Source organism: Danio rerio, chromosome 4 (assembly GCF_052040795.2).
Source record: "Danio rerio strain M-AB ecotype USA chromosome 4, GRCz13ab, whole genome shotgun sequence".
Lineage (NCBI taxonomy): Eukaryota > Metazoa > Chordata > Actinopteri > Cypriniformes > Danionidae > Danio > Danio rerio.
Genome location: NC_141024.2, coordinates 79,737,675 through 79,751,962, shown reverse-complemented (window position 1 = coordinate 79,751,962; position 14,288 = coordinate 79,737,675). Strand labels below are relative to the sequence as shown.

Genomic DNA, 14,288 nt, shown 5'->3' with positions numbered 1-14,288 from the left:
AGTCATGCAGTAAGTTTAATGAATAGTATTTTAAACATCACTTTTCCAAGTGAAATGCAGAGATAATGTTTTTATATTCAGAGTGAAAAACATTATGCTAGATTTTAGTTTGATCAATTGAATATGTGTTTGCCAATAAAAAAAACATTGTTTAAAGAAGTATATACACTCCCAACAAATTGTGTAGTGACAATAATCTTGATTAAATCTATTGGTATAAGAAAACCATCATTTACCCTGTAAAAAAGTAATCAGTCTACTTTCAAGAACTACTTTTAAACTTGACTAATTTTGACAAATTTGTAAACTTACTAGATTTGACACTATTGTATGAACATGTAAATGGTGGATTCAGTAGTTAAACTAGAAAATTTTACTATAAAACATTAAGTAGATTTAACTAAGGGCTGGAGCTGTACTGTTTTTAGATAAACTGAGAGCCAATTGTTCTTCTTAAAATAAATATCAGTGTTATTCCATTATTCTGAATAATATACTGTACATATTTCTCTTTATATGATCAAGTATTTGCAATGAATTAAAAACAGTTTGAATTTAAAATTCAGTAATTAAGTTGTCTTGTAATACAATTACTACAATTTATACATTTTATTTATCTTTTGAAACAGAAATAACAATAATGTCTGATAAGACTGATAAGTCCTTTTAGTAAACTTTTTATGTTGATTTTTAAACCTACACCAGTGATGACCAGTGCTCAAAACATTAATCTTTGGATTAACTGTATTACAATGTGTGCCATAAATTACAGGTCATGCATGTAAATAAATTGAAAACATGTTAGTCAAAGGAAAAACATTAATTTAAAATGTTTTTTCATAATAAAAGTTTTCATTGATTACAAAGACAAGTTGAATTTACATCTGTGTTTTTCAACCAACAGTTTAGAACATTACATTTTTAGATAGCATTGTTTTAAAAGGTGTGTCAATTTGTTGACAATACAGATTAAGATTTGTAATTTACTGGATTAATATTGTAAACATTTTCCCCAGAGATGGGTTGCAGCTGGAAGGGTATCCGCTGCGTAAAAACTTGCTGGCTAAGTTGTCGGTTCATTCCGCTGTGGCGACCCAGGAATTAAAAAGGGACTAAGCCGACAAAAAATATTGTAAACATATTTTAATTTAATACTCTGACAAAGATACATCAAAATGTTTGTGTGTCTTTAAATATGTATCAATGTAGTAATAATGTAAAAAACAACATAACCTATTAATGAACATGTTTAGTAAATACTGTGTCATGTATTCAAACATACAAAGCTAGACCCAAGTTCACACACACCCACACACACACACACAAACACACACACACCCACACACACACACACAAACACACACACACAAACACACACACACACACACACACACACACACACACACACACACACACACACACACACAGACACATACATATGCATACAGTTGACTGCATGTGGATATATAGATATCAGCACACTTTCTAATCACCTAACAACATATAGTATTTAGTGGGAGACACCCACCACATACAATCAGATATACATATTCTACATCTGATATAAATCTATCTTTCACAAGCAGTTGACGGGATGTTATCCAAAGTTTTCCTTATCATCACTCACACGCTCAGGCCCAGACTGACACACAGAGGAAAGATCGGTATGAACATAAAGAAATGTTTATGTTAATAGTTTATTAATTATAATATAATATAATATAATATAATATAATATAATATAATATAATATAATATAATAATGTAATGATATAATATAATAATGTAATGATATAGTATAATAGAATAATCATGATATATAATATAACTTAATTAAATTTAATATAAATATCAATATTACAATAATATAATATAATAATATAATATAATATAATGATAATATAAGTTAATAAAATAATGATTTAATATAACTTAATATGATATAAAATATAATATAATAATATAATATAATATAATTATAATATAAGTTAATAAAATAATGATTTAATATAACTTAATATGATATAATATAATATAATACAATACATAATTTTATTTAATAAAATATTAATTTTATATAACTTTATATAATATAATATAATATATTGTAATGTAATAATATAATTTAGTCAAATAACTAAAAATATAAAATAATGGTTCTAATAACAGTAATTGAATTACCGATATTATTATAATATTAATTTTATTTCTGTTTGTTTAAAATCTAATTACCGGAAATAACCTATTAATTTAATTAGTCTGATAAAAATCTAATTACCGGAATTATTATTTTATATTAAACCGATAAAAATCTAATTACCGGAATTATTATTTTACATTAAACCGATAAGAATCTAATTACCGGAACTATAAAGTTTATATAAAAGGGGCGGGGTTTAGACCGGAAGTCCCGCCTTAGGGGCGGGGCTACAATCCATCAAACTTTTTGACAGGTAGTCCATCATAAGTACTACTGCTGCTGCTCCGTCTCAGTGTGGATGGGGAAAGACGGAGACATCTGAAAACGGAGGCGGGGCTGCAAACGTTCGCCTATCTGATTGGGGCTTTTCCTCAATATTAAGTAGCCCACACACAGTTCAGTCTCGCATCCTCTTCTTGTAAGTTAAGACTTCGCAAGTTTGATCAAGGCTGCAGTCTCTTCTTCTCAGTTTGATATGGAAAACATACCGAGGACACGGGTAAATCTTCAAAGGGAACAGTGTACTTTATAACTTCATTCACATCACCCTGGCTACGTTGTTTCACTTTCTCAACAATAAAATATAAACATGATTTAAGGAACTGCCTATTTTCTTTTTAATATTAGCAACTTAACAGACAACAGAAATGTTGAGGCGTTGTGCTGCATATATGAGCCTCATCTTCACTGTGTGGATATTTATAACAAAACGGAGCCTATAACAACTGCCTCCTTTCAATTTCAGTGAAAATACGAAACACACCCTCTCTTTTGCTGAATATCAGTTTTAATAATCGACAATTATAAAAGTATAACATACAATAAGTTTATACATTGTGGGAAATAAAGGCAAGCAATCAGTCAATGTACCTGGATTAATCATTAACTTATCTTTGCACTTAACCAAAACATGTTACCCGTGAACAAGTAACTTAATAGATGTCATTGACCAAAGTCAGGGAATTGGCCTATGTCGTTAGATAAAGACAACAACATGAATAAAATATCACGTTTAGCAAATATAGTGAGATTAGATCCAGCGGGAGATGCTTGATGAGCAGTCCGACAAGCAGAGCTCTCATCTGGGTAGAAATGCTGGAGCGCTTGCTCGAGAGTGTGTGTGTGTGTGGTCACGTGATGTGCGTTTTCAGCGTTTTGGTGTGGACGGAGAGCAGTTCAGAAACGCTGGGTAAAACGCGAGTGTGGACGCGGATCGTTTTCATTCTAAAACGCCGTTTTAAAACTAAAACGCACTAGTGTAAACGGGGCCTCGGTGGTTTGCGGTAAAAACAGAAGTAGAATTCTTGAAAACGTTTACAATCCTTTTTACATAAACCCTTTAATATTTGTTGTTGTACCTGTTGTTCTTCAAATGTTCCTCCATATTTAGTTCACTAAATAAAGCCTTTGTCCACCGTTATGCCAATGTCCACCCTGTCATCTTGTTTTACAGTCATGTTCAAATTTTATGAAAATGAACAAATTGTTTATAACCGCAGCAAAACATTTTTTGTGATTTCTTAATTAATCAATAAGGGCCAGTTAATATTGTTGGAAAGTTTGATAAAAATATTTTAGATCTTGGGTTTTATTTTGAAAATAATGTGCAACGATTGTATATTTCACTGGGAAATCAATTGTCTATTATTTTATTATTACAAATAGATTTTTTCTATAATCTATTAAGTTGGGTTGGTAAAGGGACACATGACCTTTCTGAAAATACACATTTAATAATCACACTGCAATGAAGATATACTTTTACTACTGTTTTTCTGCTTGTAGATTATTTGTAAATAGTGCAGGAGCTTGACCAACATTCATATATAGCCTATGAAGTTGTAGAAATAGGAAAGTAGATGTCATAATTTCAAGGATGAGATTTGGATATTAATAGAAATTTGTTTTAGACCTGCAAGTCATCATAAAGTGGATTAAATTTTTTTTTTTCAAAATTGTCTTAAAAAAGTTTAGATTAAAGGTTTGGTTAACTTCAAATACTGTTTATCTGTGCCTCTCTCGCTGTGTGTGTGTGTGTGTGTGTGTGTGTGTGTGTGTGATAGAGAGAGAGAGAGCAGATATAGTGGAAAGTGGAAAACGAGGGAGAAATGTATCAATAAGTCATGACTGCAACAGTAAGTGGCAAAAAAGCTAAACAAAAAAGACTTTTATTTTGGCGTAGTGTGTGACGTCATAAGGCTGTGCCGCTCCTGCGCTGGAATTCAACTGGAGGAAGGTTTGTGTTTAAAACTTTTACAGAAATACAAACTGATTGATTAAAGTTTCAGGATTTTCATCCAATGCTAAATTATGAACCTGCTGTTGACAATATTATTTAACTCTTTATACAACGTAGTACTATTTTACTCACAGTAATGAAGGTCTATTGTTTGAATAAGTTAACAGAAATGTGTGTAATACATATTTTAATGACCTTTTAATTTACCTGATTTCTTTTTGTTAATTACTCTCATATAAAGAAACTGTTGAAGCAAGTGTTGAAGATAAATTATTTTGTTTCTGTTCATTGTTTTATTTACTTTAAACAGGACATTTTTATTGTTTTGTTCATTTTAAACAGAATAAAGTGTCAAAACACAGAGAAAAACTCCTGCTGAAGTGACTGATCTCCACACTGTTATAAAGATGGCGTTTATTAAAGAGGAGAATGAAGATGTGAAGATTGAAGAAACATTCACAGTCAAGCAGGAAGATTTGCAGGAACAAATAGGTTTGTTTTCATTCTCAAAGACCAACTCAGTCATTTGATCCTCATTCAGATATATTTTAATAAGAAGAACACTAAATATAATCCATCTTGCAGTCCTAAATGTGTGCTGCCTAATTCTCCTTAATTCACATAAGCACTCATTGAAAGACAGGAATGAGTTTCTTTCGTTACTTCTTCTCATGTCTTTTGTCATTCATTTGATGTATTATTAGTCTTCCATTTTCTTTACCTTCTTAAGGTTATTGCTTTTCTTGTTCTCCTACTGTTTGTAAAGTGTCCTTAAGCACTGGCACTATATAAAATAAATAAAAACAATAAATAAATAAAAAAGTTTAACTGAGCTGAGGATATTTGACTTACAGTAATCCCATAGAACAGGGGTGTCCAAACTACGGCCCGTGGGCCATCTGCGGCCAGCAATTAGTTTTGTGGCGGCCCGCGAGGCTTTTTATAAATATTAATAGAATCTGGCCCGCTGTACAAAAATAGACGTAATTCAATAAATAACCACCGGGTGTCGCTATTACATGCCTTCAATTAGGCATTACTTCTTGCTATGAAGTAAAACTAACCAACCAAACTGAAGGAAACATAATTGATAATCTATTTTGGCAAGCCATGGCGCACCAAGAAAAAGCAAAATCAACAGTCAGTGCAAGAAGTTTCAGTCACGTTGGGGCAAATAATTTTTCTTCACAGAGGTCAGCGGGAAATGTATCTGTTTAATTTGCCAGGAATCAGTTGCAGTAATGAAGGAATGTAATATTAAAAGACATTATGAAACAAAGCATCAGGCCTTCAGCTCTTACACTGGTGCCGAATGAGATCAGAAAGTAAAACAATTAGCAGCGCCCTATCAGCTCAACAACAGCAGTTTTTTTTTTGTGCTATTAAAGTGCAAGAAAATTGCACTGCACTGCAAAAAATGTTTTTTTATTTTTATTTATATTTTTTGTCTTGTTTCAAGTCCAAATATCTAAAAAATCTTAAATAAAGGAGAATTTTCTAATTTGTTTTGAGAAATAATATGCCAATATTAAGTGAGTTTTTCCTTAAAACAAGCTAAAATAATCTGCCAATGGGGTAAGCAAAATAATCTTGTTTTTCCTTTTGACATAAGATTATTTTGCTTACCCCATTGGCAGATTAATTTGCTTGTTTTAAGGAAAAAATTGCATATTAGGGAAAATATTAGCATTTTATTTCTCAAAACAAGACAACTTTTTTTTTTTTTTTTTTTTAGATTTTTTAGATATTTGGACTCAAAACAAGACAACAAAAAATCTAAGTAAGAAAAGCATTTTTTGCAGTTTGGCGAGTTATGAGGTAGCTCAGCTGATCGCACAGCACAGGAAACCCTTCACTGAAGGAGAATTTATAAAGGATGAGTGTTACAACTGTAATTTGCCCAGAGAAGATTCAAGTTTTTTAAAAACTTAAGTCTTTCTAGAAACACAGTTGGACGACCAAAATAAAATAATTTCTTAATAAAATACACGCACACATCCATCCATCCATCCATATATATATAAAAATGCATGTCTGTGTGATGTATGTAAAATTTGGCCCGGGACAACATTTTTTTTTTTGCATCTGGCCCTCGGCCCAAAAAGTTTGGACACCCCTGCCATAGCAGATATCTGCTATTACAGTGAGGGTGTTGGCTTAGTACTTTCCATTTGCATATGTCACGTTGATCACAATTCCCCTTTTTTCGATCAACTTTATGGGTTTAAAGTTGTTTCTAGAAGTTGTTGCTAGTTCTCACAGATAGTATTTGAGTTAGAAGTATATCATTATTATAATAATTACCAGGACTATTTTAAACAGGGTTTCCGCTGGGTCTTAAAATGTCGTAAATTCCAAAATATAAATTTCAGGCTTTAAAAAGTCCTAAATTTACTGAAATATTGAGTTGTAGGTCTTAAATCTTTTTAAACAAGTCTTCATTTTCCTTTGTTCATGTTTTGCTACACAATCTGGCCAAAACCCATAAAATCACCAACAATCCATCTCAATAAAACTTTCCACTTTTTATTCAAAAAGGTCATTTTAACTCCATTTATCAAAATGGTTTAATTATTTACTAATGCACTATGCACTAATTTGAAATCTGCTGAATGAAATGGACACTAAAGTAATTAATTATTATAAAACATTGTACAGTATTCTAAACTATATGATGTTGCTGTGGGACGATATGAGGGAAAAAAAATTATAGTGGAACAATAACATTTAGCATTGCACTGACTTCAAGTGGCCAACAAACTAGTCTGAAAATGACTTTTGCTGATTAAGAAATGGATTACAGCATGCTGATGATATGCAAAAAATTGTTAACCCAGGGTCATTCTAACTCTGGGTCATTCTAAGGGTGCTTTCACACCTACACTTTTGTTTCAGAACCTGTCTTGTTTGCCCAGTTAGCGCGGTTCGATTGGCAGATGTGAACATGGCAATCGCGCTCTGTTCCGCGCCAAAGTAATCGCTCCGAGATCGCTTGAATGAGGTGGTCTCGGCTCGATTGAAACGAAACCTGGAGCGGTTCGATTGCAGTGAGAAAGTGATCCGATCCGAGCGCGGTTATATGACAGTGTTTTATGGATATGTAATAGGCTTACGGCTATATGAAGAGAGAGTTATGAATAGGGCGGGAAGTTTCGTGAGTCTCCGGATGCCCGCAAATGAGTGATGATCTCCCGGTAATCTTGCGTCTCCCTCCCGGTCCTCAAATAGGCATCGTCGTGCACCCTTCTCACCTCTCCTCACTGCATCTCTCCTCAGACACGTCACGCGTGCGCACCCTGTTAATCACCACCAAACCACCACCTCTCCTGACAGCTTAGCAGGACGCTGCAAAATAAACCCTGACACTGACCAAGGAGAGTTTACTCGCACGTGACTTGTTTTAGCTCTATTGGTCCGTTTAGAAACTTTGCAGTGTGAAAGCGAACCGCTCCAAGAGCAAAGAGCAACAATGTAACAATTTTAATCTCTGTTTCGGGACAACTGAATCGATTCACAGGTGTGAAAGCACCCTAACTCTGGATAAACAGAATCCTGACCACCGTAAAACAGGAAGAAAAAGAAATTGTCTTTCTCGCCTCATTATGGATTTAGTTTCATCGGCTAGACACCGGCCTCACAGCTCCGTGAATGTCAGTACTGTCACTTATTGTTCTGCGATCAGTAAATGTAACTTGTGTGAACGCTACTTGACTAAAATAATAGCTTTGCCACACAAAAGCTATTTAATTTAAAAAGTAGTGACGCTACCACCACACTACTGAGAAATGTAGATAAGCTAGTAGCGTCACTACTTGTAGCGACGCTACTGCCCAACACTGTGTGGTGGCAATATTTCTAATGTAGAAATGTGTTCATTACTGATAGCCAAAGCTGTTTCAGTAACCAAAGAGGTCTCCAGTGTACAGAACTGCACAATAGACACACATTCTAAATGATGTAAATTCTAGTACATCATTTTTTAACTGTACCTTTAGAACCTTATAATAGCACTAAAAGCAGCATCGAAGCAGTCTCCTTTTAGTCATTCCACCTCTTCACGGAGATTGTCAGACTGATCTGGTGTATTAAAAAACTATTTTGGGTTCTGGAACTGAAAAATAATGGTGTTCATGGTGCTGGACATCCACTGGCACTGAATCCTCATCAATTTAAGAGTAAATCTCCCTTCTTTGCCATCCTCGGATGCGTTTAGGTTTCGCCGCAAAATTAAATTTTTGCTGTAGAATGCGCAATGCGGACATAAAGAACCTGACTGATATTCTACCGGAACCATGTCAGCAGAGTTCATGCATATCCATAAACTATAACTTCTATGTTAAGCGACTTTGAAACAATTTACATTGTAAAAGCACTAAATAAATAAAGATTAATTAAATTGAATCTGCTTAAATGTGTACACATTAATGGACCAAACACAATATGATTTGATTTATTTTACATTTACTGTGCATCAAAATTACAGTGTGTGTAGCCAATGTTTCCAGTGTCTTTTCACTTTTCAGCTTTTGATGAGAGTTTTTAAGACTTGATAACAACTAGTGTTTTTTTTTCAGACCTAATTGAAGAGAATGAGGAGAGTAAAGAGGAGGAACATCATGTCAAAATTGAGGAAAAAACTAATTTACAGACTGATGGTATTTTGAAAAGGAGAGACAAGAACCGTTTCACCTGCACTCAGTGTGGAAAGAGTTTTGGAAGAAAACACAATCTTAAGATTCACATGAGGATCCACACTGGAGAGAAACCATTCACATGCAATCAGTGTGGGAAGAGTTTCAACCAATCATCAAACCTTTATAATCACATGATGATCCACAATGGAGAGAAACCATTCAAATGCACTCAATGTGGGAAAAGTTTTAACCGCTCAGCAGACCTTCATCAACATATGAGGATTCACACTGGAGAGAAACCATTCACATGCACTCAGTGTGGGAAGAGTTTTTACTGCTCATCACACCTTCATCAACACATGAGGATCCACACTGGAGAGAAACCATTCACGTGCTCTGAGTGTGGGAAGAGTTTCAGGCAATCATCAAACTTTAAGCAACACATGAGGATCCACACTGGAGAGAAACCATTCACATGCACTCAGTGTGGGAAGAGTTTAAGCCAATAATCAAACCTTAATCGACACATGAGGATCCACACTGGAGAGAAACCATTCATGTCTAATCATCTTGTTTAATCCCGCCCCTTTTCGCAGTGGCGTACAACAGAATTTCGCATACTCAATAGTGATGGGAAGTTCTGATCATTTTACTGATTCGGATCTTTGAGTCTCGTTCATCGAGATGAACAAATCTTTTTTCGAGCCATTTTGTTCATTCGGTTCAATTTGCCCAAATTTTATTAAAATGTTACGAATTGCTTCCAAACACATCTACAACTAGCCCAGACGGTTCATCACACGACAAATAAGTCATAAATAAATTATAAGAAGAAGAAAATAATAATTAAATGTTTACCTGCTCTTTTGTCTATGGGTATTGTTGTCTCCTTGCTCAGCTCAACTCTTCATGTCTTCAAATGTCAGTGGTGCGTTCAGGTTACACTGACAGTCACATATAATCTTAACCAATGTACCCAGTCTGAGCCGATAGGAGCCATGATAATTAGTTCACCTTTCGAGTCTTCTGGTTGTTGAGTCATTCGTTCATCACGCGACAGAATAACTCAAACCGGAGGACTCGAGAGTTGAATAGATCAATTCTTTTTTTTTATTGGCTCTAAACGCATATGATTGGCCCGTGATGAACGAATGATTCAAACCCGAGGACTCGATAGGTGAACAGATCAATTCTTTTTCTGGCTCTAAATGCATATGTTTGGCTGTAGTCTTTCATGTGGTGAACGAACGACTCGATAGAGGACTCGAAAAATGAACTGATCTTGTCTCGCACTACACGACGTGCACATGAGCGAATTAATGAATCTTTTAGTTCATCCGAGTCATTCATTCATTTTGTCACATAACGTAAAAGAAAGCATAAGAGATGAGTTATTTATTAAATCAAATAGTCTTTGTGAATAGTTTTGTAACATATGATGCTGCCAGCATTAGACACTTAAACACTGTTTAATTGTTGTTTATTGTTTTATTATTATTATTATTAATATTTTACCAGAAAACCTTTTATAACAAATCAGATTACTTTATAAATCACGACAATAAAATAAGCAAAAGAAAAACAAAATAGTGCACATCAAGCTAGGCCTTTAAATAAATAAAAACAAGTAAGCTTTAAATTAAATAACACGTTTGTGCCATAAAAGCTTTATATCAAATATGGCAACTCTTCCCAGTAGATGTTTTTATGAAACAGCAATTCAAGTGAAAGATATTATAAATAAAAACAAAAGCCACAGGGCCTAATGAGCTTAACAACTTGACTTGAGAATAGAACGGTGCATTTAAAAAAAAAATTTAATTAAATAAGCTTTAAAACAACATTGTGTGGCTTTACTTGTTGAACTTGGCTTAAGGTTTGTTAGCATTTAAAAACACAAGCTCTGAACCTTTGATAGGCTGAGTCTGTTTCTTCTTGTGTCATTAGTTGTTGGTTGCAGGATAAAAGATGCTAAATGAGTAAATGCAAATGAAATCTTTCTTTATACAAATATTAGACCAATACATAAAGTCTGCATAGAAAAACATTATTAAACAAAAAATGGAGTATAAATGAACAAACTACAAATCACTTGTAATTGTAGAATTTAATTAATTTATCACCTAGCTTAGTTTGTTTTCTGATAGCAAGCCAGCAAATAGACAAATCAATATATATATATATACTAGATATAAACCACATATCCAGTAGAAAAAAGTAACAATAACTTAGTGACAAAAGGACAGAACTTTTTAAAATTCTTACAAAATGCTTTTTAGGTACACATTGTTTGATGATTTTATGAAAAGTTTAAAATATGATCATATGATGCAACAAAAATTCAGTTTTACATAAATATTATTGACTGAGGTTCTCATTGCAGTGTACAGTGGAACTACAGTTTAAGATCAGATATGCACATAATAATGTAAGGATGGCTATATCTCTCCATAATATTCAAATCTGCAAACTGTTATGGAACTCCACACGAGACAAGAGCATGAGAATGGTCAGGCACTAAAACAATAAACTTTCCAATGTGAGAAGAAGATCAGCTAGAAAACCAGTTGTTCAGGTTGTCTCGATCATGCATCCTGAACCCCCCTCTTTGCCCTGGACTTTACCTTCTCCACCAGAGCAACTCACTCACATTCCACACCGAATGTTTAAGATTTTAATATGGTGTATCTTGTGGCTTTATATTCATGTTTGGTGTGATTTTAAATGTCTCTGTGTGATTGATAAAGTGGTCTTAATTTTCACTGTAATATTTTACAATCTCCTTTATATCAGTTAATTTGGGTTTTTCACTTTGAAAAGATCTTTGCCAGATGCTCCACTCCAGGGAAAATGGTCTTCGCATCAACTCATGACCAGGCAAGAGTCTTGGTGAAGCTTTTATTGTCTTGAATTTATGATGATTTGAGTATTTAGGCAAAGGGTGAAGAAGTGTCCGTGTGATCCTGTAGACAGGATACCCCATTGCAGGTTGTGAGTCTCTGAGCTCTGCATCAAGACTTATATGCTGCAATGTATTTCTACATGGTCAGGTATTAATTTCTAACTCTTAAATGTATCTTTGAGTAATTGATGTTGTACAATCTTGATTGGCTTATTTTGTTTAATTATGTGAACTGCAATGGAAAATATTTTCCTGACAAATAAATGTAAAATTCTTGTTTAACTCTAATATCTCCTGAAATCATTTAAATCTAGTAGACTGTTTAGGCTGATGTTTCCGCAGCCTACGACCAGGATTAGTCATCCATTCAGGCACAATGGATGAAGCATGGGCACAGCATTAGAGACCTGTTGATTTCTGACAATCACTGATGATATAATCTAGGGGTATGATATAATCTAGGGGCTAAATCAAACTTTCTTTAAGTATGAGCAAGCATGGGGTGGCCTGTTATTACTTAAAGAAATTAGCATATCTGCTAAGAATCGGAACTGGCGAGGATGTGTCCGTGAGCAGATGAAACTGGCCAGCATACTGACTCTAAGCGACTTTGAGTAAACGATGAAACATTAATTAAATATAAGAATTTATTAGGTTAATCAATCTAAATTAGACCTAATCACGAACTATAAGGTAATCAGCTTGAATTAGATGAATCTAAAATTATTATAAATTGGAGTCAGATTAAAATTCAGAGCTAGAAACAAATTAAAATAAATCATAACTAATAAAAATATTTCTTTTCACATGTGCTAAAAGGTTTACACGCATTTAACCTTCACCCATACTGTTAGTTCCATCATGGGACTAATAGATGGACTCTTACATGTGTGTGTATTTATATAGTTTATAACCATAATAGTTCTACAGTTTCTTCTATTTCACTTGTTGTTGGTTTCTATTTTATTGCGCATTTTATTTAAATAGTGTATTTATTTTGTTAAAGAGCCCATATTATGGTTTTCTGAAAATGCCCTTCCATGTAGTGTGTAACACAGCTCTAAGTGAAGTGAAATATCCAGCTAAGGCTTAAATCTGTAAGTGTACAGTGTTTAAAACTGTTGATTCATCTATAAAAGAGTCGACTCATAGTGCTTCAAATGAGTCGTCTTGATAACGAGTCATTAGATGTTTCATGATGTTGTATCTACGAAACACAAGTAGTTGCGTGCGCAAACCCGGGAGATTTGAAACCTGCGGCCTCGCCCACTAACACAGAAAAAAAGCCACACACACACACGCACGCGCCGGTCGAATGTGATGTCACACTGTGCAGATGGATATTATTGAGTCTCTACCCAAAGATGAAACCTCAGCATTAGCCCAGCCTTGAGCAGTTTGAGTGCTTCTGGAAACTTCATGCTTTAGACTGGGTGTATATTACATGCTTAATATTCAATTTTTAGACTGTGTGTGTGTGTGTGTGTAGGCCTATTATTATTTAAAATAAAATTTTAAAATAAAATTGATTATATTATGTACAAAATATTATTCTTTATAATTATATCCAGTTCCCCTAAAACTTTGCTTAAATACCATATACATTTATTAAATAAATAAAACCAAAAAGTAAATAACTGTTTGGTCTGACAAGTTTTCAGGAAATATTAAATTTCAGCACAACACTAACTAACTAGTCTCACTCACACACACACACACACACACACACACACACACACACACACACTTGTACACACTCTCACTAACACACTCACTCTTGTACATGCTCTCTCTCACACACTTACATTCTATCTCAATTCAATTCAGAAATACTTTTTTAGCATGACTGTAAATGATACAATGTTGCCAACAGAAACACATCGACATCTCACAGACACATGTACATGCTCTCACTCACAAAGATAAGCCCTCCCTCTCACACACACACTTCTACATGCTTTCTCATAAACATGTACTGGCTCTCTCTCTTACACACACTACTACATGCTGTCTTTCACTCACACACACACACACAAACAAATGTGCATTTGATACTTATATAATTTTACGTGCTCATTAGGCTTACGATAGGTGGTTGCATTGTAATTATTTGGTCATAAAGGTATTAATTGTTTTAAATAGTTTTTCAGCTAATAATGTTTGTGATGTCATACATGCTACAAAAGGCTTTTAAAGCTGACAAGACGTGGAGCAACCATGACCAGAGCGTTCCAGAGAGAAGGTGTCTCTCAAAATGCAGTGGCCCAGCTCTCTGCAATTGCAGAGCTGTACTTTGCGAACAGGGAGCAATTT

The 14,288-nt window shown here is 34.1% G+C and overlaps 1 protein-coding gene across 1 annotated transcript; it reads left to right on the top strand.

Annotated features, from left to right (window-relative positions):
• Positions 1-4,341: 4,341 nt before the first annotated feature.
• LOC137491126 (uncharacterized) lies at positions 4,342-12,263 on the top strand. Its single transcript, XM_087249555.1, has 3 exons — positions 4,342-4,436; positions 4,782-4,931; positions 9,014-12,263. The coding sequence occupies exons 2-3, from the start codon at positions 4,847-4,849 to the stop codon at positions 9,580-9,582; spliced, it is 654 nt and encodes a 217-aa protein (XP_087105681.1). The 5' UTR covers positions 4,342-4,436; positions 4,782-4,846; the 3' UTR covers positions 9,583-12,263.
• Positions 12,264-14,288: the final 2,025 nt, after the last annotated feature.